At 46.4% G+C, this 27,623-nt stretch overlaps 2 protein-coding genes across 2 annotated transcripts in view; both read right to left on the reverse strand.

Moving 5' to 3' along the window:
* Positions 1 to 172: 172 nt before the first annotated feature.
* Positions 173 to 23,154, reverse strand: LOC125445776 (myeloperoxidase-like). The gene is made up of 16 exons (XM_048519133.1): positions 23,110 to 23,154; positions 19,800 to 20,020; positions 17,784 to 17,861; positions 17,049 to 17,142; positions 14,494 to 14,669; positions 12,984 to 13,110; positions 10,117 to 10,246; positions 9,416 to 9,601; positions 8,111 to 8,417; positions 7,475 to 7,635; positions 6,429 to 6,672; positions 4,940 to 5,107; positions 2,557 to 2,794; positions 1,686 to 1,883; positions 848 to 935; positions 173 to 372 (listed from the first exon to the last, which is right to left on the reverse strand). Exons 2-16 carry the CDS (start codon positions 19,804 to 19,806, stop codon positions 364 to 366), a joined length of 2,211 nt encoding a protein of 736 aa, XP_048375090.1. The 5' UTR covers positions 19,807 to 20,020; positions 23,110 to 23,154; the 3' UTR covers positions 173 to 363.
* Positions 23,155 to 24,530: 1,376 nt separating this feature from the next.
* TSPOAP1 (TSPO associated protein 1) overlaps positions 24,531 to 27,623 on the reverse strand; it is a 67,415-nt gene continuing 64,322 nt past the window's right edge. Inside the window, exon 32 of the mRNA XM_048518878.1 lies at positions 24,531 to 27,288. The gene's annotated coding sequence lies outside the window, so the exon portion shown is untranslated. The remainder of the gene's footprint in view (positions 27,289 to 27,623) is intronic.

Here is a 27,623-nt window from a genome sequence, read left to right on the forward strand (position 1 = left end):
AAATCAGGTAATGTATTATCAAAAGCTTTCATGGCCGGATTCAACTGGGTGTTGTGGGTTTTCCGGGCTGTGTGGCCAGCCCGGAAAAACCCACAACAAAAAGTCAGGTAACTTTGTAACCTTACATGTGTGTGCTTCTCAGCACGCAGGCAATGGTGACCAATGGTTAAACTTCTTTACATGGAGGTTTTATTCAGCTATCACCAAGGATTGACAACTAATCAGTTCCCACTAGTCTCAATGGAGCCTGTGCAGGAGAAATGTCCTGACAGATTGGGTCCGATGCTGAGCTCACTGAATGTTCACGTCCGGATTAGCTTTCCCTTGAGACGACCTTGTTCCATCTAAGCGTGGTATTCTCCGTCACAGACACTTGGAAATAAACAAAAGAAAGTCCTTCTCAAATTAATCCTGCAAGCAGCCATTATAAGCACCTATTGGCTAGCGCTAGTGAAATCAATGACAAGCACCTTCCCACATGCTGATTGCATCTGTAGTCAGAAGTTTTGGTGCAAATAATCACACAAGGGAAAGAGCAAATTGGTAGGCCAACTCCTTATCAAAATGCCCTGCTATTTTAAGTAGCTGCAAGTTCACTGGCCCTTTGTCCTGACCCCCTGTATTGATCTTAAGCCTGAGTATGTGGAATTGGAATAAGCACATCTTCTTTCCCTAGTTCCTTCTTCCCCTAGTTCCAACATCCTCTCCTCTCTTCCTGTTCCTGAGGGCAGGGACTTGCTGTCTTGTACTCTATGAAGCATCCTATAAACTGATAGTGCTATATAAATAATAATTAGCAGTATGCTCAACACAACTACTAGCATTTTTGAAAGCATTTTTGGTGTACCTGCATGATGGCCAACAAAACTACACTTCCCATCATCCCCAGGTATGCTGCAGGTTTTGAGGACAGTGATGTAATCGACGCTAGGCCCCTATTGTGGAGAAAGACGGCATAGAAATAAAGTCAGTAAATAAATACCACAGAAAGGCCACTGAAGTAGACATAGAGGTTTTGCGATGACTGCTACTGCTTCGTTCTCTTTCAATACCTATGTCCCTCTGCGAGTATGATGTGGCGTCTCCTGCTGATCCTATCTGCCATAGGTTATCTATCCATCTGGCACCATTTGGCATGTTAGTAGCTATAACACAATGCCTGTAAATAGATTAATGTCTTGGGAGGGGGAGGGGATTTGGGATTTTTCCCCTAATCAGGGTAGGACTCAGGTTCTTTGATGGAGTGACTGGTGGGATGTAGAAAAAGAAATAGAGTATGGATGTATATCCCACTTTCTGTCCTGTAAGGAGACTCAAGGTGGCTTACAAGCTCCTTTCCCTTCCTCTCCCCACAACAAACACCTTGTGAGGTAGAGAGATCCAAAGAAATGTGACTAGCCCAAGGTCACTCAGCAGGTATGTAGGTGTAGGGAAACACATCTGGTTCACCAGATAAGCCTCAGCCACTCAGGTGGAGGAGTGGGGAATCAAACCCGGTTCTCCAGTTTAGAATCCACCTGTTCTTAACCACTGTACCATACTAGCTCCCAAAGGGTCGAGTGAGGACTATTGATAAGATTAAAAGCTCCTTAAGGCCAAGGTCTATGCTTGTTTTCCTCTCAGGTGTCTGAAACTCTGCACATTTTTGAAGCAGAAATGGACTCCACCCCCAATCTCATACTCACTTTTTTTTCCAGGAAAAGAGACTGAGTCTAGGAATATCATTGCAGCTGACAAAGTCTTGAGGGTATTGGTTGGCCCCGAAAACATTCTTGGGTACCTCCTTCAGGTGGGTGTTATCGCAGATGATCCGGGACAAGGAGGCTGCATCAAGGGCCTTCTGTTGCTCAGGGGTAAAGACGCCGGGATTCTCCCACCAGAATCTAGATTGGGAACAGAAAAGGCGTTGCCTGCTTTGGTATCTCTCAGACAGAAAGCCTCGAACTCAGGTCACTGCAGTCTTGGGGGGGAATTTCACAGCAATGTTATGGGTGGAGTCTTATTGTTTGGTGTGTGTGGGGAGAAGAGGAAGAAGAGGAAGAGGAGTAGTAGTTTGGATTTATACTACCCCCCCCTTTCTCTCCTGCAAGGAGATTCAAGATGGCTTACAAACTCCTTTCCCTTCCTCTCCCAACAACAGACACCTTGTGAGGTAGGTGGGTCTGAGAGAGCTCCAAAGAACTGTGACTAGCCCAAGGTCACCAAGCAGGAATGTAGGAGTGCGGAAACACATCTGGTTCACCAGATAAGCCTCTGCCATTCAGGTGGAGGAGTGGGGAATCAAACCCGGTTCTTCAGATTAGAATCTGCCTGCTCTTAACCACTACACCAGAGAAAGATTTGCTGGGGACATTTTGGGAATAAAACAGGGGTAGTCAGGGAAGAAATCTGGAATGACTTGGATACATTCCTATGTTCTGTCATCCACTACAAGTTGGAACCTACAGAATCTCAACTGTCAATAGGTGAAATGAGTCAGATCCCCCCCATTTTTGCCAATAATCTCTTCCCCTGGAAACAAATCTCAGTGATTTCCAGCTTTTTGTATTCACTCACCTGTCCCCATCACGGAGGTTCTTAAACTGGAGGGTAATGATACATGACAGGAGCGGGCCAACCCTGGCATTGGTCTCCAAGGGCTCAGCCACACCCCCAACCCAGAGGTCGATGTTGTCAGGTGTCCCATACAGTTTGATGAACTTCTCTGCCAAGTGTGGATTTCTGAGAACTGCGGCAAGTTCAGTCTCGTTGCGTGGCTGGGAAAGGCCACAGAAGCCCCTCCAAGCGTTATAACCTGAGCGGCAAGATCAAGAATTAGTGAGTGCAAATGGTCAGAGGCGTATCTAGGGAAAATGCGGCCCAGTCCAAAATCTGTGGCTCATTCAGCACATGCAGAATAATGCACTTTCAAACTGCTTTCAGTTCTCTTTAAAGCTGTGCGGAATAGCAAAATCCATTTGCAAACAGTTGTGAAAGTGGTTTGAAAATGCATTATTTTGTGTGTGCGGAAGGGGCCTGTGTTTTCTGCCCTCTCCCCCATCACAACCAAACAACTTTTTTTGCACCAGGTCTCGAAGTCAGTGTATGGACCTAAGGGGAAGGAGGAGGGGTTGGGGGGTGATTTTCCACCCCCACGTGACTAAATAGCCACAGCCCAGGGATATTTGACCCCATATGTCCCCCTGGGCAGTATGCCCCTGAAAACGGCACCTCATTCCTGTTGAAGAAAAGTTGGAATTCTTTCCACAAGGGGGTGTACTCCAATGGGGAATGCAGACTCCTTCACAGAGCCAGTGATACTGCAAGGCAAGGTAAAGGGTTGCCAACTCGGGTTTGCAATTCCTAGAGTTTGGGAAGGGAAGGGTTTGGAAAGGGAAGTGACCTTGGAAGGTTATAATGCCTTAAGCTTGTTTGGAGATTCTAGCAGGGGAGCGCAGCTGTTGTATACCCTTGGCCAAAGAATGCTACACTCCTATCTGGGATGGTCAGCCTCTTCCACCCAGCACGCAGCTTTGGGAGGGGGCACATGGAGTGGCGAGGGAGGTAGGGGATACTCGAGCCAGCCAATAAATCTTTTTAAAAAAAACTCATGCCTCATGCTGCACAGCTGCACAGGGAGGACCTTTAAAAATAGCCATTTGCTCCACCTTACAACTAAAGAATCACAGGCCCTTTCCCCACTTACCCTCGTCGGAGGGTTAACGTGCGCAATTCACAGCGCGTGCAATTCCTGGCGCGCGCCCCAGCTTCCCCACGACCCCATGCTCTGCGCGGGGTCATCAAAAGGCGCCATTTGAAAAGGCGCCAGGAATTCTGGCGCTGCTGAGGGGGCGAGAGAGCGGCAGCATCGGGGCAGCTGCGTTCTCGCCGCCCCTGAAGTGGGGAGTGCAGCTGGATCCCGCGCTACTTTAGGAGAGTAGCGCGGGGCTTAAGGTAAGTGGGGAAAGGGCCACAGATTCTTGACATACCCAGGGTTTTTTTTTTGGGGGGGGGGGGGTAACACGGAGCAGACTCACATTAGGAGCGGGATCCATGTGAAGTTCCTCCCCCAACACAGGTTTTATCCCATGGTTAGTCCAGGTTTATTGACCTGTGCAGAAATGGCCTTGATATTTTTTTTTAAAAATGAGAAAGCAGATTCCAAGAGGAACAGCAAAAGGAAACCATGTTTTGTCTGTAAAAGAACAGATTAGGGGATTTTGGAGATCATTTTGGATAGTTCTCCAATTCCTCTTTTGCAAGCCACGAAAATTTGGCTCAGCCCCAATCGTTCTCACCTTGAACCATTTGTTGATAAGGGTTTTACCTGCATATATGTTAAAAGGACTTAGTTCTAAATGCTGGCACTGTGGAGACCAAGAGACATATTATAGCCATATGTGGATAGAATGTGCAGAAGTGAAAAATTTTTGGACAACTGTATTAATATATATCGAGAAACTGGTGAAGATAAATATTGATTTAAATAATGACTTAATGTTCATGGGTGTAATGGAAGACAGAAGGGTGGATAAACAATACAGTTATATGTATAAAATAATGATTAAAGCAGCCCATGCAACAATAGCCTTGGGCTGGAAAGAAAAGAAAAAATGGACACTTCAGAAATGGTTAGAATATATCTGGGAACAAGTGACACTTGATATTTTCGATATACAAACCAAAAATAAGATGTGGCAAGATAAACAGAATGACATTTTGAAGATATGGATAATATACATGGACTGGATGAAAGAACTCAAGTCAGTGAAGAAATATGGGAGAAGAGGCTACAAAGAATGAACTTACTGCTGTTTGTGTGACAAAACTATGAAGAAGTAATGGGGGGAGGGAGAAAAGGGGGAAAAAGTATTGTTTGAAAATGTATGAAGAAGGAAATTATTATAAACTGTAAAATTCAAATGATACAATAATTTTTTTTTAAAGATAAGGGTTTTACCTGGCAGTCCGTGATCTCGACCTCGCTGCATGTTCATAGAAGGCAAATCCATTCCGATCCCACCCTGTTCAAAGAGGTGGTTCCTGAGCCCTTCCACCACAAACTGGTCTTGTTTGAATAATTTGGCAGGCTTCGCCAACATGCCCCTCAGAAGCGGGTCAATTCCTCCTGCAGGAATGAAAGTCACTTAAAGCCAATGCCTGTCATAATTATTTCTTAAAGCACCTAAACCCTGCTAGGCTAGCGGACAGAGATGGAACTAAATGGCTTCTTGCTTGCAGTCTGGAAACCTCAGAACATTAAAAACACAAAAAGTTTCTATCATTCGTCATATAATTATGAAAACATGGGACTCCAGAAACGGTCCCTTCTCTCCCTGGGTGGCTTGAAAGATGGGAGCCGGGGACTGTGATTCTCTTGTTGGATTGCAGTCGCCTAACATACCTCACATCCACGGCCATTCACTTGCCCACAGCTATGAGGCAAGTTAAAACAAAAGAATCGCACATAACATGATTCTTGAAAAACCCGGGTGGGGGTGGAAACGCGGAGTGGACTTGCTTTAGGAGCGGGATCTGAGTGAAGCCCCTCCCCCGGGTTTTATCCCACCCTTAACCTGTGTTTATTGGCCCGTGCAGAAAGGGCCTAAAATAATTTATCCTTGTGCCATGGATTGCATTGCTTCCATTCATTTTTCCAGAAGGTTCCCCTATGGAAAGGAGGGCTGGAACACAGAACAGTTCCACCCAGTTGTACCCAAACACTGCCATGCATTGCCAACTCCCAAATACAGTCTAGAATCCATATTGTCATGTTCTGCAGACCTCCAAATAAACAGACTCAGTTCAGAATGAAATCCATTTATTGACTGTAGGTCAAGCAGGTTACACTGCAAGATCACTGCCAAGACTAAGGCCCCTTCCGCACATGCAGAATAATGCACTTTCAATCCACTTTCAATGCACTTTGCAGCTGGGTTTTACTGTGCAGAATAGCAAAATCTATTTGCAAACAATTGTGAAAGTGGATTGAAAGGGCATTATTCTGCATGTGCGGAAGGGACCGAAGGATTTGCACTAAATTGGTGAGCTAAGGAAGGCTGTGCCCCTCCTTCTAAACCCCATTGCTAGATAATATCTCTTCCCTTTGCCTGTTCCCAACCTTGCTTCTCCTCTCAAGGCCACCCCAGATAACATTCCCAATGCCGGCCTGAGAAAAGTGTTTCAAATGGGGGGGAGGGGCAATCCTCTGGGTGTACAGATCCTAATTTTCTAAACACCTGCAGTCCCTTCTCTTTCCTCTCCTGCAGTGACTTTTATTCTACCCTAAGAAAAACAAAACAAACCCACACATGCTTTCACTTTGCGTAAACGTGGGGTGCCGGTGGGGAAGGTTCTTAATTTCAGCAAAGCACAGCCATGCTTCTGATGGAAAGACGTCGGCCATCTTTCCTGCAGCCAAAGATGCAGGGAAGCCAATCAGAAGCTACCTTGTTTCAGGACACTCCACGGTGCCAGGAACTGCTTCCGGAGAGGCATTTGGCTCACAAGCTGGTAACGGGCGTCTAGGCGGTTCACTGTCGGCCGGACGGTGGTGTGTCCAAAACGGAAGCCATTCGTGAAGACGCTGGAGATGCGTGGGTCCACTGAAGAGTTGTAGCCCCAGTAGTGTTTTAGGGTTGATCCAGAAACAGGACCCAGAAGTTCAGGCAGGTAATCTCTGTACGTAATTTTCTGGAAAGGCGGCACGGTATAAACACAAGACAACGGGAGGCGTGGCTCCAAACTTTTTCATTCCTGCTGTTCTTAACCCACAATTCCCATTCTGGTTTTGCTATTCATCAAAACCATTCTAAAAAAATATTTGTTGTGTAGTATGTTTTGCTGAATTTTCCTGCTGATATACACAGAGAGGTTAGAACATAAGAACTAGCCTGCTGGATCAGACCAGAGTCCATCTAGTCCAGCATTCTGCTACTCGCAGTGGTCCACCAGGTGCCTTTGGGAGCTCACATGCAGGATGGGAAAGCAATGGCCTTCTGCTGCTGCTGCTGCTCCTGAGCACCTGGTCTGCTAAGGCATTTGCAATCTCAGATCAAGGAGGATCAAGATTGGTAGCCATAGATTGACTTCTCCTCCATAAATCTGTCCAAGCCCTTTTTAAAGCTATCCAGGTGAGTGGCCATCACCACCTCCTGTGGCAGCATATTCCAAACACCAATCACACGTTGCGTGAAGAAGTGTTTCCTTTTATTAGTCCTAATTCTTCCCCCCAGCATTTTCAATGGATGCCCCCTGGTTCTAGTATTGTGAGAAAGAGAGAAAAATTTCTCTCTGTCAACATTTTCTACCCCATGCATAAGTTTATAGACTTCAATCATATCCCCCCTCAGACGTCTCCTCTCCAAACTAAAGAGTCCCAAACGCTGCAGCCTCTCCTCATAAGGAAGGTGCTCCAATCCCTCAATCATCCTAAGAGAGAAAGGTTAAGAGAGAAAGGGGTCTACATCCGCAGACACAACACTTTGCCGCATACCTGTAATTCAGCAACTACGATTTTCCGGGCCTCCTGGTATAGGATCTCGTTGCCCCACTGCGGATTCAGCCTCTTCAGCTCCGTGGCCAGGCGGTTGTGCTCCCTCAGGAAAACGGTGTGGAGCACAGTCAAGTCTGGCATTTCGTCAGCTCGAAAGTCCCCTTGAAAACCCAGAATTTGTTTGTTTACGTAACACACTGAAGGGGCCTTTCATAACCGAAACAGGTCCCATAAACAACAATGCACAGTAGCTATAAACATTTGTAATCTGCTGTCACACCCATTAAATAAAACACAGAATCTGTCCCCATGGGCAGTATGCCCCTGGTGCTGTGAACTCTTTTTCCTGTATGTGTAAAGTGCTGTCAAATCATAGCCACTTGTAGGTGGTTTCCACACAGACCAAATGTAACAGGGAGAGGCAGCTATCTATCCCACTTTGGGGAAGAACAGGGCTGTTCACCAAAATCAGTGGACTGAAAGTGCATTATTCTGCATGTGTGGATGGGGCCTTAGTCTGGATTCAGCACTTAGGTTTATAGATGCTTCTGGTAATTTACTGGTTTCAAACGTTTCAATTATGATCCACCTTGAGTCTGTTTCAGTCCGTTAGGCTCTGAAAAGGACCAGACTTACCGGCCAGAAAGCAGGGGATTTTGTTCTCTGGATCAGTTGCAATGCAGCCACCTGATAGTAGCGAGCTGCGGAAGGGGAGGAAGGCCAAGCCTTTATCTGTGAAGTTCCGGTTGACGTCCATCAAACCATCACCTGATGAGCTTCTGAGAACCTCAGCCATTTTATCGTCATTTCCGTACACGAGGCTGGCGTCAAGAAAGGACGTGATCACGTTGATCTGGTTTCGAGCGGCAAAGTCGCTGTCGCATACCCGGGCTGCCTGGGTGAAGGGAAGGCAGCTTCTGTTCCGGGGATCACTGGCGGGCAACTGAAGCAAAAATTAAAATAGGGTTAATCCCCATACTCAGAAAGTCAGAATTCTCGTTTCTTCCATTCAAGAAAGAATCTGAGGGCCACTTTATTTTAAATGTCTGGGTGCCTCTGCCTTTCATCAAGGGGTGCTAGGTTCAGGGTGCAAACATCTAGGATTTGGAGATAGAGCCTGCGGAGGACAGGGGCCACATTGTCACAGAGTCCACTCTCCAAAGCATCCATTATTTCCTAGGGAACTGATATCTGTAGTCTAAAGATGAGGTGGAATTCAGGGCAGGGTGGTTTTGTGGCACTGCCAGCGTGGTATAGTGGTTAAGAGCAGGTGGATTCAAATCTGGAGAACCGGGTTTGATTTCCCCACTCCTCCACCTGAGTGGCAGAGGCTTATCTGGTGAACCAGATGTGTTTATGCCAGTGGAGTAGCTATAAGGGGACGGGGGGGGGCACACCATGCACCAGGTGTGTGCCAGTGGGTCACGTGGGGTGGGCAGAAAATTGGTGGGGTATAAATCCAAAATCCCCCTCCTCCTCCTTCTCCTACTCCTCCTCCATCATCATCATCATCATCATCATCATCATCATCATCATCATCATCATCATCATCATCATCATCACGCATGGGCATGCTGGACAGTTCCCTGGGTACCCCCCGAACATAGGGGCTTCATGCTAATCTATGTATGTTGTGACTTGCTGTCAATAAACAAATAAATACTCCACTGTACTAACTATAAACATTTGTTATTAGAAAATGCATATTTAGCATGTGTTTTCACTAAAGATAATGAACAATATTAATGTCAGTTTTTGTGATGACAAGTGGGGACTGGCATGCCACAGGAGGTCTTTGAGCACAGCAGCTGAATTTCCAACTCCAGCATCCTCTGTGAAGTTGCAAAATGTAACTGGGCGTGGTTGCATTAGCACATGTTGGTAACTGATGAGCGACGGCTGTGGAGAGAGGGTTAGAAGCAGGCAAGGAAACCCACAAACCTTGATGGGGAAGCACGGAGGATCTTTGTCGCATGTTCCCCTGCAATCCTTTGTCTGCTCTGCGAGGCCCAGATCGAGATCGTGGGCGACAAACTGGCCCCACTGCATGAACATGACGGATCGTTGCTGATCCTCGGTGAAATCGTCATTGGGAAAGCTGACGATCTCGTTGGACACTGCCCGGACCTGCAGCAGGTAAGATGCACTTGTCAACAATCACTCACCTGTGCTGAGATAATTCTCTTGTGCAGGTGGTCGATAGACCTGAAAAGGCTACTGAGTGACACTTTGCTGTGAGTGAGTAACTTTAGAGGGAATACCACAGTTATTTCTAATCAATTTGGCAAATCCTGCTCCCCACCAATAACCCTCCGGGGATCTGGCTTCCTAAGAACATAAGAACAAGCCAGCTGGATCAGACCAGAGTCCATCTAGTCCAGCTCTCTGCTACTCGCAGTGGCCCACCAGGTGCCTTTGGGAGCTCACATGCAGGATGTGAAAGCAATGGCCTTCTGCGGCTGTTGCTCCCGATCACCTGGTCTGTTCCTGCCCCAAAGACTTAATTTCCCAAGCCACCTTTCCTCCAGCTCTTCTTGCACAGTTTTGGGCTCCTTTCCTCCATTCTAAATCTTTATCACACCCAGAATAAAAAAGCAGGCCTTAAAACCACAAACGAAAATAAGCAAGTGTGAATCCCTTACCAAAGGCAGAGGAAATCCAGAATACAGCTTATTTTCTGTCCAGCCGCGTGGTACAGAGATGCCATCTTCATACTCCTGGGGAAGCCACCTGGCGTAGGGCTGGTTAGAGACTCCCCAAAGAGGGTTTCTTCTGCAATATTCCATGAAAACCAAACATTCATTGGAAAAATAGGGGACAAAGAAGGAGACTCTTACTACAGGGGAGTGTCCAAATCTTGGTGACATGCAGAGGGGCCCTGACTCAATGTTGGGCATCTCATTCATTCATTCATTCATTCATTCATTCATTCATTCATTCATTCATTCATTCATTCATTCATTCATTCATTCATTCATTCATTCATTCATTGCCTCTCCCACGTCCGGCTCAGGGCGATGTACAGCCAAAATTACAATACATAAAAACTGTTTCAACAAAGAACCCATAATTTAAAAGACGAAACAGGAACCAAAATAATAAATTAAAATAACCCACATAGTCCATAGATCAAAATTGAATGAACCGGGCTATACTAAAAGCTATGAAACCAAGCAGGAGAAGTAAAATCCACCTATGAAAACAAATAGCCCCAGGGGACACAGGTGGTCAATGATCAGCCTCAGCAGAAAGCCTGGAGGAACATCTCCGTTTTGCAGACCCTGCAGAACTCCATAAAACCCTGCAGGGTCCTGATCTCCTCTGGGAGGCTGTTCCACCAGGAGGGGGCCAAGGCTGAAAAGACCCTGGCCTGCATTGAGCCAAATGGACCTCCCATGGGCCAGGGGTAATTAGGAGTCCCTTGGCTTCTAATCTTAATGGTTATAAAGAACTCAGTTAAAGGGGTTATAAAGAACTCAGTTAAAGAACTCCCCAAGTAGACAATACCATGGGTGGGCTCAGTGTAAGGAAGACTGATGCCTACAGAAGCCTCAGACCTCCATCCATAATATATAGATAAAGCACTAGTCACTCTTACAGCCATGATGGCAAGATTACTGAGACATAATATATGCGAAGCACTCTGTGAATAAAAGGCCTACCGTATATACTCATGTATAAGTCGAATTTTTCAGCACATTTTTAATGCTGAAAAAGCTCCCCTCGACTTATATGCGGGTCAATACATTTTTTTGTGTGTTTTTATTTTGCCGGCCAGCAGGGGGCGCAGTTTTTATGCTAGCGGCACCAAAATTTCAGGGTACCCTCAGAGGACACTCCTGATGATACCAGCCAAGTTTGGTAAAGTTTGGTTCAGGGGGTCCAAAGTTATGGACCCCCAAATGAGGTGCCCCCATTCCCCATTGTTTTCAATGGGAGCTATTAGTAGATGGGGCTACCCTTTTGAGGGTCCATAACTTTGGACCCTCTGAACCAAACTTCACCAAACCTGGCTGGTCTCATCAGGAGAGTCTCTTTATGATACCAGCCAGGTTTGGTGAAGTTTGGGTCAGGGGATCCAAAGTTATTGACCCCCAAAGGGGATGCCCCATCCCCCATGTTTTCAATGGGAGCTAATAGTAGATTTTCCATTTCTGATAATATCCCTCTTAAAATCTAAGTTGGGTTACATTTGGACATACAGATGATGATGAGGAATCCAGTTTTGGAGGATTTTAACTCTTGTGTTTTAGCTTGGTTGCTGGTTGAGCTAAGGTTTTTGTACTTTTAAAGTTATTGTTGATACCATATTGTTCTTGTTGACCCTCTTTTCCACTTACAGAGCCAGTTTACAGTTTTCTTTGAAATAAATATTCAAAAACATTTAACCTACTGATGCCTCAATTGATGCAATTTTATTGGCATCTATTTTTATTTTTGAAATTTACCAGCAGCTGCTGCATTTCCCACCCTCGACTTATACGCGAGTCAATAAGTTTTCCCAGTTTTTTGTGGTAAAATTAGGTGCCTCGACTTATATGCGGGTCGACTTATACGCGAGTATATACGGTATATGTTTACTTATTTATTAGAATATTTATTTCCTGCCTTTTCCTTTGTGGTAGAAGATTGTCAACAACCTATTATGATAAGCATCAAAATAACTTAAAAGTCCCCACAAAATGCCTGGAGCTCACATACCATTAAATATTCTACAAATTATTGCAGTAAAGCCAACTCGGGAGAGGAAGATAGGGAGGACTTGCCCGTATCCTTCCAAAATTCCAGCCGACTGAAGTCCCATTCCTCTCTTAATTCCCAGCTGGCCCCCAGTCTTTGTGTTTGTACAAGTGACAAACACCATAGAAAGTTTTTTGGATATATGATAAGGAAGTTAAAGCATCTACTGGTGTAGTCATTCTAGGACTTCTGTTTCTCCTAGACTCTATGGTACCTCACAGAATTCACCCTCCAGAGCTGACATTTTTCCAAATGCAATTTATGTCTGCAGTCTGGAGACCAGCTGTCATTCCAAAGAACTCTAGGCCCCTTGAAATATAAATGAACCGCAGAAATTAAAAAGAAGGAAACAGGTGGGACAGAAAAGCTCAGAGAAAAATCTGTTTTGCAAAGCAGCAGGGGCATAGTAGTTAAGAGCAGGTGCATTCTAATCTGGAGGAACCAGGTTTGATTCCCCGCTCTGCCGCTTGAGCTGTGGAGGCTTATCTGGGGAATTCAGATTAGCCTGTGCACTCCCACACACGCTAGCTGGGTGACCTTGGGCTAGTCACAGCTTCTCGGAGCTCTCTCAGCCCCACCTACCTCACAGGGTGTTTGTTGTGAGGAGGGAAGGGCAAGGAGATTGTAAGCCCCTTTGAGTCTCCTTACAGGAGAGAAAGGGGGGATATAAATCCAAACTCTTCTTCCTCTTCTTCGTCATAGTAGAAATTAGGGTTACTGACCCAGTGCCCCATCATCCCTGGCATCCCACTAACTGCTAGAACCTCACATGTTATTGCATTTGCCTGTAATTGTCCGATAGGGACTCTCCTCCTCGTGATCACATGTCACCTTCTCTTGCTGGGCGCATCCAGTTGCCTTGAAGATGGTTTGCTTTTGAGATGATGTGAGAACATCTGGAGGGATAGATGCAGAAATGTTAGCAGTAGGCTGTGTGGCCATCAGGGCTGTTGATACAGGATGGTCTAAGAGGAAAAAAAAGCCCTCCCTGTTTTGCAATTATTTGCTTATAACATAATCTAGAATGCAGTGCATTTTCATAGTTCATGACGCTATAGCTACTGATGTTGGTGGTTTATAATGTGATGTTCATCTTACTCATAATGTTATATTTTATAATGCTATGATTATTGGTGTTTATAATGTTATATTTATGATGCTGTGTTTATAATGTTATGCCTATGATGTTTATGATGCTATGTTTACTGATCCTTTGTTTTGTTGATATTATATTTTCAGAGGTGAAAGGAAGAAGAAGAGTTTGGATTTATATCCCCCCTTTCTCTCCTGTAAGGAGACTCAAAGGGGCTTACAATCTCCTTGCCCTTCCCCCCTCACAACAAACATCCTGTGAGGTAGGTGGGGCTGGGAGAGCTCTGGAAAGCTGTGACTAACCCAAGGTCACCCAGCTGGCATGTGTGGGAGCGCACAGGCTAATCTGAATTCCCCAGATAAGCCTCCACAGCTCAAGCGGCAGAGTGGGGAATCAAACCCGGTTCCTCCAGATTAGAGTGCACCTGCTCTTAACCACTATGCCACTGCCGCTCCGTAAAGGGACTGTAACAAGGGGGAAAGGAAGCCAATAGACTTGGTTTTCCAGGGCTCACAAAAACGTGGAACTGGACCTGATTGGGGGGATATTTTGAGGCATCTACCGAACAAACACTAGATCTTTCGGATACTGAGAAGTACATGTCAGAAATGGTCGAACCTGCATAATATTTGGATTCTGAACACTGTGGCCGGATGCCAATTCTGTGCTAAATATTTAGATATTCTGTGCTAAATTCTGTGCCAATTCTGTGCTAAATATTTAGACATCATTTACACCAGTTGGTCTCAATCTGGGGGTCGGGACCCCTTTAGGGGTCGAACGACCCTTTCACAGGGGTCACCTAAGACTCTCTGCATCATTGTTCTCCATCTGTAAAATGGATAAATGTTAGGGTTGGGGGGTCACCACAACATGAGGAACTGCATTAAAGGGTCGTGGCATTAGGAAGGTCAAGAACCACTGATTTACACAGAAGAAAATTGTACAGATTCTTTCCAGCTCCGGAGTGTAAACCAGAAAGTGATAAACCGCTTAGTGAACAGCTGGTTTGAACGTAGCTGGGATGTTTTCCCTTGTGGATTGCTAAGGAGAAAATTCTGAGACTGGCGCTGTTTTTAACAGGGAGAACATTCCTCAAGACAGTCTGAAGCATCTCCCAGGTGCCCCACTGCATCTCCTAGGTTCCCCTTACAATCCCCCTGTAGCCGCAGTTGTGCCCCTTTACCTTGGAGTTTAAAATCCCCTGGGATCTCCTCCTTCAGCCTCTCTTTCAGGAGGTCCAGAGTGACATCCAAGTAATTGGCAGCTTTGACAGCCTGCTTGGATTTTCCACTGGGCTGTCTGGACAATGCCAAGAGGTCAGCAGGGCTGAGGGTCCCGTTCGCCAGTCTTTCCTGCAAACTGGGGAGGTAAGGACACGAGGAAATAAAGGTTGTAGCCAGCGAGATCAGAATCTGTAGTCCTCTCTGGGTCAGAGACCTGTTTATTGTTTATGTGATCTAAGCAATTCCTCTGCCTGACTTTCTGAGCTGTTGTTTCTAAAGTGTTATGGCAGCTTGAAGGAAGTTTTTATCCCGCCAGGCAATTCCCAGACAAATCAATGCTGTGAAATTGGACTAGGGCAGTGGTGGTGAACCTTTGGCACTCCAGATGTTATGGACTACAATTCCCATCAGCCCCTGCCAGCATGGTCAATTGGCCATGCTGAAAGGGGCTGATGGGAATTGTAGTCCATAACATCTGGAGTGCCAAAGGTTTGCCACCACGGGACTAGGGGCTGGAAGACCCTGATCGAAACCCCCATTTTGTTATGAAGCATTCTGGAGGACCGTGGACCACTCTCTGCTTATGCAGCCTCACAGTGGGTCGTTGTCAGGATAAAACAGGGAAGGGCTAAAAATGTGCTAAATAAATAGGTATGGATGGCCAGTCATCTCTGCCCATCAAATTGATGCTCCGGCCATTAACAGATATATGTTTTGAATTACCTTCCTGTTCCTTATTTATGGTCATTTGCTGTCTTGCCTCTTCCTCCCATAAGCTAAACCTCCCCCCCACCCCCACCCCAAACCATGTTTGCCAGACAGTGCAAAATGCAGAACCAGAATATACGAAGCTGGCTCTCTTCCTAGTCAGAGAAGAAAATTAGAAATACATTTGAACAAAAGTTGCATGTTAGGCAGAAATTCAAGGGAAATTCAAAATTCAAGAAATTCACCCTGCATGAAGATTCAGACTCCAAATATCTTGAATTTCAACCGCATATTGGATTTCAACCTGGGGCCAGAGTCGCCATCTTTTATCTGGTTTGGGTTTTACTGTATTTTAGAGTTACTATTTATTGTTGTTTTAACTCATATGTCTTTTACTGTGTTGTACGCCGCCCTTTGGGGATGGGCAGGGTAGAAATAGGAAACAAACAAACAAACAAACAAATAAATAAATATACAACTATTGATTGCTCAACAGCCCAGTCAGAAGATTCTGCAGTGAGTTATGAAGTTGTGCAGGGTGGAAGGGGTGAATGGTTGGCCAGGCAATACCTAGTAGAGTTCCCAGCTAACCAGAGAAAAACTGCTCTTCTGTCCCATCAGAGCTGAACCTCTAAAAATCAGCTGATGGTACTTTGCGGACCTTGATAAATTAGGTGAGTGGGCTCAGAAATGGCAAATGCAGTTCAATGTAGCAAAATGTAAAGTGATGCACATAGGGGCAAAAAATCCAAACTTCACATACACGCTACAGGGGTCAGTGCTATCAGTCACAGACCAGGAAAGGGATTTAGGCATCTTAGTTGATAGTTCCATGGGAATGTCAACTCAATGCATGGCAGCTGTAAAAAAGGCAAACTCTATGCTGGGGATCATTAGAAAAGGAATTGATAATAAAACTGCAAGGATTGTCATGCCCTTATATAAAGCAGTGGTGCGACCGCACTTGGAGTACTGTGTCCAGTTCTGGTCGCCGCATCTCAAAAAGGATATTGAGGAGATAAAAAAGTGCAGAGAAGGGCAACAAGGATGATTGAGGGACTGGAGCACCTTCCCTATGAGGAGAGGCTGCAGTGTTTGGGACTCTTTAGTTTGGAGAGGAGACGTCTGAGGGGGGATATGATTGAAGTCTACAAAATTATGCATGGGGTAGAAAATGTTGACAGAGAGAAATTTTTCTCTCTTTCTCACAATACTAGAACCAGGGGGCATACATTGAAAATGCTGGGGGGAAGAATTAGAACTAATAGAAGGAAACACTTCTTCACGCAACGTGTGATTGGTGTTTGGAATATGCTGCCACAGGAGGTGGTGATGGCCACTAACCTGGATAGCTTTAAAAGGGGCTTGGACAGATTTATGGAGGAGAAGTCGATCTATGGCTACCAATCTTGATCCTCCTTGATCTGAGATTGCAAATGCCTTAACAGACCAGGTGATCGGGAGCAACAGCCGCAGAAGGCCATTGCGTTCACATCCTACATGTGAGCTCCCAAAGGCACCTGGTGGGCCACTGCAAGTAGCAGAGAGCTGGACTAGATGGACTTTGGTCTGATCCAGCTGGCTTGTTCTTATGTTCTTAACCATTTCCCCTTGCTAATTTATCCACATCGAGCTGCTGTTGTAGGATCAACGTTCAGTATAAACAGTTGGTATTCTTGCTACCCAGATGGGCTACCCATGATGGCTCCTTGTGTTTCCTGCCCTCAAACACTCAGTTGCTATTCTGGTCCTGTTCCCCAGATGGATCAGCACCTGTTTGTGCAAAGGAGAAGGACTTCGTGCTTACCTTTCCTGAGTCTGCTTAAAGTCGGCATCAACCTGCCGCTTGGCTTCCTTCACACTTTGCAGAAGGGTTGTTGTTCCCAGCTTCCCTGTGACATCTGGAACACATTATTCGAAAGCAGACACGCATCTGTATTCTCTTCTGTTGTAAGGTCTGTTTTTGCCTTAGATGATTGGAAAGCTTCACTGTCAGGTGAATCTCCCATCTCCCCGACCTGGGATCTCCTTGGACTCCCTAATGTAAACTGCTAGGTGCCAGGGGAGGAAGTTAAATGAAAGGTTTTCTCATGTTCTAACATTCCGATTTGCTCTTATTACCTTGATGAAATTAACGAGAGAGGCCTTTTCCATTCCAGTCGCCCACAGAAATGACAAAAATGAGAGGAAACCAGGATGAAAGGAAGTCTCTCTCCATTCCCTCAAACTTTCCTGAACTCTCTTGTCAGGCACCAGGGAAACCAGTTAATAAATTAAATTAGGGAATACATTGTTTCCCCTAATCATTTTCATTATCCAAATAAGTAACATGAATGTGCATCCAGTAGATGATACATAGCTCTTCACAGTTTCACAGAAACAATAGAAATGATTCTAATGTTGCATTTGTTTCTGGTCGAATCAAAAAATCTGTGTGTGTGTGTGTGTGCGGGGGGGGGGGGGGCTGTGATACTAAAGACACTGGCTCCATTCTAAAGAGATTTTACAAAGTGGTTGTTAAGTCAAGAAAAAGAAATGTTACCTTGGATAGAAGGATCCGCTGTCTGAATCTGTTTCACAGCCACAAGGAGTCCCAGAAGGGAAAGGAACATGCTCATACCTTGAAGAAAGCAACATTTTTGCATGGGCTACAATGCAAATCATAGTGTAGTGGTTAAGAACAGGTGGATTCTAATCTAGAGAACCGAGTTTGATTCTTCACTCCTCCACCTGAGTGGCAGAGGCTTATCTGGTGAACCAGATGTGTTTCTGCACTCCTACATTCCTGCTGGGGGGCCTTGGGCTAGTCACAATTCTCTCTGAACTGTCTCAGCCCAACCTACCTCAGTTGGAAAGAAAAATGGGGAGCTATCAAAGAAGAAGAAGAGTTTGGATTTATACCCCCCTTTCTCTCTTGTAAAGAGACTCAAAGCAACTTAAAACCCCTTTCCCTTCCTCTCCCCACAACAGACACCTTGTGAAGTAGGTAGGGCTGAGAGAGTTTCAAAGAGCTGTGACTAGCCTGAGGTCACCCATCAGGAATGTAGGAGTGCAGAAACACATCTGGTGCACCAGATTAGCCTCTGCCACTCAGGTGGAGGAGTGGGGAATCAAACCCAGTTCTCCAGATTAGAATCCACCTGCTCTTAACAAGTACATCACACTGGCTCTCATAGTCCGATGTGATGGGTGGGGTAGGTGAAAAGACAGCATTCTTTTTCCTGCTTATGACTCACACTAACAGCTTTCTAACCAAAGAACCAATTCTGCTAACAAAGGGAAGGGGGAAACCACGAGACCACATTTGCACCAAAAATGTGCATACTCAAAGGGTCTGTTGATGTGGGGAAAGTATGGTATGGATTCAAAAACGTGACTAAACAGAGTGATTTCTTCACAACGGAAAGGTTGAGTTAGGTATACAGAAATCACTTTTGGTTTTGTTCTTTGTTCAACAACTCTGGTTAGCAACTTATAGTGGAAGACCACTTAGAGGGATGTATAAAGTTGTCACATTATAAATACAGGCTTTATCTTTTTAAAAAACCCCACTAGAGTTGCCAATGTCCACATGGCACCTGGAGATCCCCTAAAATCTTCAGGTATCTCCACACCCAAAGCTGGCAATTCTATAAAAAAAAATCACAGCTCCTTATTTCCATGGAAGCAAAAATTATTTAAAGGAAGCAGCCTTTTATCCTCCAGCCATTAAATTCATGACTAGCTACTCTGACCAGCAGCCGCTTTCCACCAGAGGCATATCTAGGGAAAATGTAGCTTGTTGCAAAATCTGAGTTTTCCACCCCCGCCCCCTGATATATGGGCAGCCACCCTTCCCCACCACGACCAAACACCTTTTTTTGCACCAGGTCATCTCACCCGGGGGGAAGGAGGAGGGGTGTGGGAGCGATTTTACACCCCCATGTGACTGAATGGCCACAGCCCCAGGGACATTTGACCCCATATGTCCCCTTGGGCGGTACGCCTCTGTTTTCCACAGTCCCTGGCAGAGAAGGGGCCTTTCCTAAAACTTTAGATTGTTTTACAGAAGTGAAACACGGGACAGGAAACTGCATTATCCAAAGAGAGACGCTTCGTGGGTCAGGCTCTGCACTGTCTCATTTGACTGCTAATGGTTCAGCTAGGGCCGTGGTGGTGAACCTTTGGCATTCCAGATGTTATGGACTACAATTCCCATCAGCCACTGCAAGCATGGCCAATTGTAGGGGCTGATGGGAGTTGTAGTCCATAACATCTGGAGTGCCAAAGGTTCGCCACCACTGAGCTAGGGCTTAGGTACAGGCCTTCCACATCATGTGCTGCCTGACCCTTTTAACTAGAGAACCTGACGACCATACTTGTTGTGCTTCACGGACACATCTGCTGTTCTTTGAGGAAGCAACAGCCCCTCTCCCATCTCTCACAGCCCCATCTCCCGCAGAAGCAGACCTGCCTGGCTGATAAAGCAGATCTTTCTGAGTCCACAAAACCTCTGAAAAGTGATGTCCAACCCCACAAGCACCTGCCCCCCACACCCATTCTGCAGCACCTCTCTCACCTGCCATCTTCCATCCATCTGTCCTTAGCTGTTTGGGTGAGGAGTCCTTTTTATGCCGAGAAGGAACCACTCAGAAGGAACCACTCAGGAACCTCTTCGGGCAATGACTGATCTCCAGGAAATTGAACTGATAAACACGGCTTCCTCTTTGCCACACCTTTTTTAAGGAAAGCAGGGCTTAGCAACCAGACAAAACCAGCTATCCAACCTAGCCCTCCCAGCTGTCAGAGAAGAAGAAATAAAGGATATATGTTAGTAGGGTTGCCAGCTCTCGGCTGGGCAATACATGGAGATTATGCGGATGGAAGAGGGTGGGGTTTGGGTCTTCAATGTGATGTCATGCCATAGAGACCACCTTCCAAAATGGCCATTTTCTCAGAGCGATCTGATCTCTGTTGCTTGGAGATCAGTCATAATTCAAAGAGCCATCATTTGGGGTTGGCAAAGCTTGCAACCGTAGCCTCCATGCCCTGTTTTAGCTCCCCTGGAGCAACTGTTTGGCTACTGTGTGAGACCAGAAGGATCCCTTGTTGGACCTAGCAGGTCTCTTACATTCTTAGATACCAATAATTGCATCTCAGGTCTTCTGCATGAAATGTAGGATCCTGTGAAACTTGAGTGAACCCTGGACAGGGACGGAGCGAGGGGGAAAGTGGGGGAAGTCACATCCTGCACGTGAGCTCCCAAAGGCACCTGGTGGGTCACTGCGAGTAGCAGAGTGCTGGACTAGATGGACTCTGGTCTGATCCAGCAGGCTAGTTCTTATGTTCTTAAGTGCGCCTGGTGCGCATGCACGCCCCGCGCCCCTGGAACGCCTCCGCAGGGGCGTGCGCCTGGTGCGTTGCGCACCCCCCGACCCCTCGGCGCTACGCCTCTGACCCTGAACAATCATTTTCTAAATAATTCTGGCTAGTGAACACCACTCAGACACAGGATGTCTCCAGGCAGGAAGCAGTCAAATGGATTAAAATGCCAGGGAACTGCTATGCAGATGCCCTCACTAATTGATTATGCAACTTCATTGTTACTTACATATTCTAAAATGGGTGGATTCCACTCAACACACGCAACACCTCCCACCCTGGACATTCCTCGGGTATATATACTCCACTTGCTTTACTACCATCAGATCCTCTGAAGGTGCCAGCCACAGATGCAGGCGAAATGTCAGGAGAAAATGCTACTAGAACACAGCCATACAGCCTGGAAACCCCACAACACCCCATACGGCTAAGGTACCTGAGCATTTGTACAATGGTTGTTCCTGGCTTGATCTTTAAGCCTTTCCAAACAGCAGCAGCGGTTATGCAATAACTTACCCTCAATCTGACCTCTTTGCCAGCATTTTTGGGATTGGACAGTAGGCATATCTTTATAGAAGCATAGTAGTGTTACACTAACTTTTACTTTTAAGCCAGCAAAAAAACACTCCAGCCACAACGCACAAGGAATGGCAAGCGTGAAGGGGTTCCACAGAGAATGTGCCCATGTGAGTCTCCACTGCAGAAGCAATAAGAACACAGTGGGGGATCATCTGTTGTGGAAGCAGCTAAAGCCACAGAAACTTTTCCCCTGGCATGGATTATCCTGTGCCAAGCTGTTGAGAAAACCAGTTTTAATCTAAGCAAACAAAATGTTCCTGATCAGGAACAAGAGATTTCTTGACACCCTTTGAGTAAAGGTTTGAACCTATGGAAACATGGGCAAAAGCTGAGTGGATGGAGCTTAGGAAGCAGCCCAGGCTGTTGACACGTGCCCAAGGGTGCGATGTGCCCCATCATGACACTTGTGCATTGCCAACCACTCATTTCATTCAGCTACCAAGTGAAACAGATCTTTGGTGCAAGCAACGAAGGGGGAAAAAACACCCACATTTTGATTGCGTTATCGAAAAATAGTGCATTTTCGCAAGCCAAGACTGGGATCTTCCGTTTTGCAATGACATCCTGGTAAACATCTGATTTCTACATTGGGGGAAACACTATGTTGAGTCCAGCAGAGTGGTGATCTATGGTGGATTCGTTCATGGTAGAAATATAATGGGTTGGCAAAGGGAAATATCTTGGTTTGTGGAAATACTTTGCACAGGTGGCACCCCCAAAGCGGGATTGGCCCGTTATATTTCCCTCAACGTGAGTTTTTCAAAACCACACTCTTTGTGCAATATCCTGGATTGAACCCACTCCTGAGGGAACAGCATCGGCACCCAATCACTTTACTTTTCCTGCCCTGTTGCCCACTCTCCTGCTTCACGTCATGCCAGTTTTGTTTCTGTGGAGCTGCCGATTGGTGTGACAGCCCGCCATTTCTGTAACGTCCTCCAAGCACGTTTTCTCTCCACGGCAGTGTCTGTGAGTGCCGTTTCACCCAAATTTGTACAGAAACGGATTCACAACAAATGGGGCCGTTGCAAGACTGGGGAGGGTCAGGTTTAGGGAGGGGGAGAAAAAGAAGAGTTTGGATTTATATCCCACCTTTCTCTCCTGTAAGGAGACTCAAGGTGGCTCACGAGCTCCTGAGGACCTCAGCAAGGTACAATGCCATAGAAACCATCTTCCAATGCTGCCATTTTCCCCTCAAGGGAACTGGTCACTATTACCTGGAGATCAGTTGCAGTTCTGGGCAGTCTCTAGGCCCCACCTGGCACTTGGCAACCCTAGATCCTGGAGAGCCAATGCCAGTTTGAGTAGAAAACATGCATTTTCCATGGATCAGTATAAGGCAGCTTCATGTGTTCCTTATCTTAGTCGGAGCGATGCTGGGAAAGACAGCATGGCTGAACCTGTCACAGTGACCGTGAAAGATTTATCAATGAATCCACAACCTATACAGAACCTGTGTGGTTGGAACAGAGTGTTTGGTTTCAAAGGTGAAGGAAACCTATGCAATCCACATTCTTTCCAATGGTATAGTTTCGTAGCCCCCTTTTCCTGCTTTTGCAGTACCAACAAATATAAAAGGATCAGAATGAACTCCCAAGAATGGGGGTAAGGGCTTTTTTCCTGCTGACCAGCAGAATTAATAAAAATGCCAATAAATTAAATAATTTAAGCCTACCAGGCTACCTGCCGGTGGGTTAGGCTGCCCCTGTGCTTCAACTCAATGCGGGAGGGGCCATACTCTCAGTGGCAGAAGATGGGCTTTGCACGGAGCAAGTCCCCCGTTCAATTACAGAAGTTACAACACTATTGTGACTCATTTAAAAATAATGGATAGAGAGCAGTGGGTTCCGTTACACAATGACCAAGCGAATTTCATTCTAGCTTCAAAAGCAAAACAAAAATCAAGCAAAAGAAGGCTGGTTACCCACCTGTGCTCTGGCGTGCGGAAGATGGTCAGGGCAAGAAATCTTGTGCCAACGTGCTTGCTCTTTGCAGGACACACAGAGAGGAGGTGTGTTGGGGCTAAAACTTTTGTCCCAGTGTACTTCCTCTTTGCAGCATGCCGAGAGAGGAGGCGGATCCTGCCCCAATGTGCTTCTTCTTGCCCCGTGTGTGAGAATGGGAGTGCCAGAGTGGGGCAAAGGCAGGGAACAGCCAGCAGTGGGTAATCGGCCAAAGAGTAGCCTTTTATACCCCACTTTTCTCCACCTTTAAGGAGCCTCAAAGTGGCATCCAATGACCTTCCCTCCCCACAGCAGATACTTTATGACAAGGGTGTCAAACTTGCAGCCCTCCAGATGTTCATGAACTACAATTCCCATCAGTCCCTCCCAACATGAGCATTGGCTATACTGGCAAGGGCTGATGGGAATTGTAGTTCATGAACATCTGGAGGGCCACGAGTTTGACACCTGTGCTTTATGAGGTAGGTGGGGCTGAGGGAATTCTGAGAGAATTGGGGCTGGGCCGAGATCACCCAGCAGGCTTCATGTGGAGGAGGAGGGAAGCAAATCCAGTTCACCAGTTTAGCATCCATTGCTCTTAGCCACTACACCACACTGACTCTCAACAGTAGTAGCAGAAGAAAAGTTGGTTTTTATACCCGGCTTTCGTCTACCTTTAAGAAGTTTCAAAGCAGCTTACAATCATCTCTTCTTCCTCTCCCCACAACTACAGTATGTGAGGTAGATGGGGCTGAGAGAGTGCTGAGAGAACTGTGGCTGGTCTAAGGTCACCCAAAAGGTTTCATGTGCAGGAACGGGGAACCTGGGCCCTTTCCCCACTTATCTTTGTCCGAGGGTTGCTGCGCGCAATTCCTGGTGTGCGCCCCGGCTTCCCCAAGACCCCGCGCTCTGCGCGGGGTCATCAAAAGGCGCCATTTCAAAAGGCGCCAGGAATTACGCGCGCTGAGGGGGCGCGAGAGAGGCAATGCTGGGGCGGCTGCGTTCTCACCGCCCCTGAAGTGGGGAGTGCAGCTGGACCCCGCGCTACTTGAGGAGAGTAGCGCAGGGCTTAAGGTAAGTGGGGAAAGGGCCCTGGTTCTCTGGATTAGAGTCTGCTGCTCATGTGGAGGAGTGGGGAAGCAGACCTGGTTCTCCAGAATAGAGTCCATCGCTCTTAACTACCACGTCACGCTGGTGGCAAGACCCAGTTGAAGTTGTGTCTTGTGTCCCTTCGTTCTCAAATCACAGTACAGATTAACCTGCAAGAGCAGGACTGGCCCACCTTGCCAAGTCCCCCTCCCTCCATGTCTGTTCCCCCCAAAACAGGAGACAAGCAAAGAAATGTGGTTAAGCCGTCCCGGCTTCCCAGTCAGCCCCAGTCAAGAACTTTGACCACTAACACTCGATTTTTTTGTGTGAAAATAGACTTTAATGTAATAAATTAGGCTTTTTCAAAAATAAAAACAGAGTTCACCCGAACCCAACTCCCTCCCGCCTGGCAACGGCCCAGAGTGAAAGGAACAAGAATGGCTCCCCCTCCCTACAAACATGCAGAGGACACACCGGCGGCAAAATGGGAGACAAACCAAACACATTGTTAAAAGCCCCTTGGCCTTGAAAACTGACCTCTCCTCAGCACAAGGAAACCAAGTCTCAAGCCAGGGCATAGCTGCCCAGGATTGTGTTTCACCAAATCCCACCCGCCCCTCAGCTAAAAGTACTCAGCAGATGGAAGAGTCAAGTAAGGCAGAGCTGAGGAGAGGGCCACAAGGCCATTTGGGGTCACCTTAATCATTTGGCACAATGGTAGGTAGGGATGTAGGGCACCCCCCCAACTGCCCATGTACTTAAGCATGCACGGTCAAAACTCTTTGTCTTCCTTACGATTCGTCGGGTCTTCTGCCCGTGCCAGAAATTCACCTTGAATTTTCAGTCAAGGGGGAATTCGGCAACTAGCCCTAATCCAGGATTCTGGCCAACTCAAGCTCCAGGGTGTATTTTTTTCACCTCTCCAAACCAACCACAGATTGTCTGGTTAGTGAGAAAGAGATTACACCATAGACCTTGACTGAAAATCTAATTTTGTCTTTTCAGTGGAATGCAGATAAGGAAGTGTGCAAAAATAATGAGATATTTCACCAGTCTTTTGGGGTGTGGGGATTTATTGAGTGGTCTACCTGAGCTTCAGTCTCCAAATCAGTCTGGAATTGGTTGTTTTCCCCCACCCCCCAGCAAAATTTGGTGCCAGCTCAAATTAGGTCACCTGAATGCTCCAATACATTGCCTGACAACTGGGTGGAAAGAAAAAGGGGAGCTATCAAAGAGACTGTGAGTCATGACTGACACATGTTAGAGAACCCCAAAGTCCTGAATCTGGCCAATGGCCCCTTTAACCCACCGTCCTCCTTCCTGACTTCTTGGGAAACTTAATAAGCAGCAAAGGGGAATTGCTATATCCGCCTCAGTTCTCCCATCACTGTGGAGAGGAGCTGTGGCTAAGTGACAGAGCACTGGCTTTGCATGCAGATGGCCCCAGGTTCAAAGCCCGCCTCACCCAGTTGAATGGACTAGGCAGCAATTGATGATGCCTGAGATGCTGGAGAGCTACTGCCAGTCTGAGTAGACAATACTGACCCTAATGGACCAATGGCCTGTTTCGATATAAGGCAGCTTCATCTGGTGGTCAAAAATAGCTCAAACTGCATAGTCCACGTGACTGGGTGAAAACAGGCCACCAGCTTTGCCACCAAAGCACCCTAAAAAAATTCCAGCTCAGGCAAAACATCCCAAGTGTTTCCTGGTGAGTCAGAGGCCTCCATCTGGGCTCCACACACACAAAAAGCACATACCTGTGCTGCCACCAGGATATGAAAGGGCTCCCATGACCCTTAAGAAGAACAAGTTGCCTTTGACTTTCTAGAGAACTCCATGTAAAGCAAGGATGTCCCATAGTTGGGGCATCTGTAGGCCCTTTCCCACTCTAGGAACCCCAGCACATGCCCAATCTTACCATTCGTTAGAGCCGGCTTTAATAACAAACTGTGACCCAAGTTACTTGGTAGACTCTGTTCTGTCGGCAACCAGGGCTAGCGAGGGCACACTGCACAGCACACCAAAATGGCCAGTCCTCCGGCTGGAACGCCGTCAAATTATGTCCAAGGCAAAGCTTGGATTTCTACGTTCCTGCTTCGTTGGAGGCATTTCTAGCGAAGTCGAAATAGGCCTGATGGTACTGGAATTTGCGAGGGGTTGGTTTCCACACATCCCTACCACGTGGTCCATTTAGCATCCTGCCAAGTGATAAAGCTCACCACCTGCTTCTCCAGATTTCTGATCTGGTGCGAAAGTATGGCAAAACTGTGAGGAAAGATTGTCTCCCAAGGCACCCTGTTAGCATTATCGAATTACCCAAAAGAAACACTGACAAGTCACCATGTCAAAAAAAGACAATTTGTGTGAAGATAATGGTATGAATCTCCTGTTGAGAGACACGAGTGGAAGGGAGCCCTGGGTCAAAATGGGATACTTCCTCCTTTCCTTTCTTGGGTTGGGGAATTGCCCCACAGAAAGCTTCTCTTGGCCATTTCTGACTACATGTTGTTGGTGGGAGGCAACAAAGGAAATAAATCTGAGTGCAAAAGACGTGAGCTTCTGAGAGCCGCAAAGCAAAGGTTTTAAAACCGGAGCTCCGATTTCCAATCAAAGGAATCCCCCCCCCCTTTTGTGGGATAATGAAGATGGAGAACATCCATTGAACCGCATCACAGTTAAAACCTCACACTGACATGATGAGTGGTACATTCCTATAGGAAACCCACCCTCCTTTCTGGACCTCCAGAGCTCCAACTTCCTTGTATGGAGTTCTAAACTGTTCCCACACTCTCGAGAAGCAAAATGCCATTATAGTAAATGTCTCATAATCTGAATTCCCCTCCTTCCAAGACTCTTTGGGGGTCCAGATTACAGCTATGGAAACACAGCGGTTCTGTGTTTCTCTTGGCTGCCTGATCGCAGTTGTCTGTCCTTCTTATTCAAGTCCTTGAAATGCCTCATCTTCTTCCCCAAAGGGCTTGGGGTTGAGGAGTTCTGAGGGCATGAGGCAGCGGAACATCTCGGCTTTCCAGGCAAAAAATGGAGCTGTTACCCACAGTCTAGTGAAAGCCGCTGCACAGGGAAAGGAAAACAAAAGAGAAAAGAAAGCAAAGGTGAGACCCAAGAGGAGGAGAACCAATTTACAGTTTAAGAAGCAAGCCTTTATTGGCATAGACAGCAGTACAACAATAATAAAAACAGATTAAAAAACATATACAATACAGGATATACATGTTAGGACGACGGAAATCTACTGGCATTTAGTAATTTCCAGGAGAAAGTCTGCCACTATCATACAGAGAGAAGGATCGGGGTTGTCCAACAAGTAGTGTAATCTAATTAAATCGGGGAGATCGGGTAAATGTAAAGGAGTGAGATTCACATACTTGGATCTGATTTCCTTGAAT

Source organism: Sphaerodactylus townsendi, linkage group LG16 (assembly GCF_021028975.2).
Source record: "Sphaerodactylus townsendi isolate TG3544 linkage group LG16, MPM_Stown_v2.3, whole genome shotgun sequence".
Taxonomy (NCBI): Eukaryota; Metazoa; Chordata; class Lepidosauria; order Squamata; family Sphaerodactylidae; genus Sphaerodactylus; species Sphaerodactylus townsendi.

Excerpts from the sequence above, each read along its gene's own strand:
- LOC125445776 (XM_048519133.1), bottom strand. Across the intron at positions 14,670-17,048 it reads TTTAAGCAGACTCAGGAAAG|TTTGCAGGAAAGACTGGCGA; the intron begins GTAAGCACGAAG and ends TTACCTCCCCAG. Across the intron at positions 6,673-7,474 it reads TCGTAGTTGCTGAATTACAG|AAAATTACGTACAGAGATTA; the intron begins GTATGCGGCAAA and ends CCGCCTTTCCAG.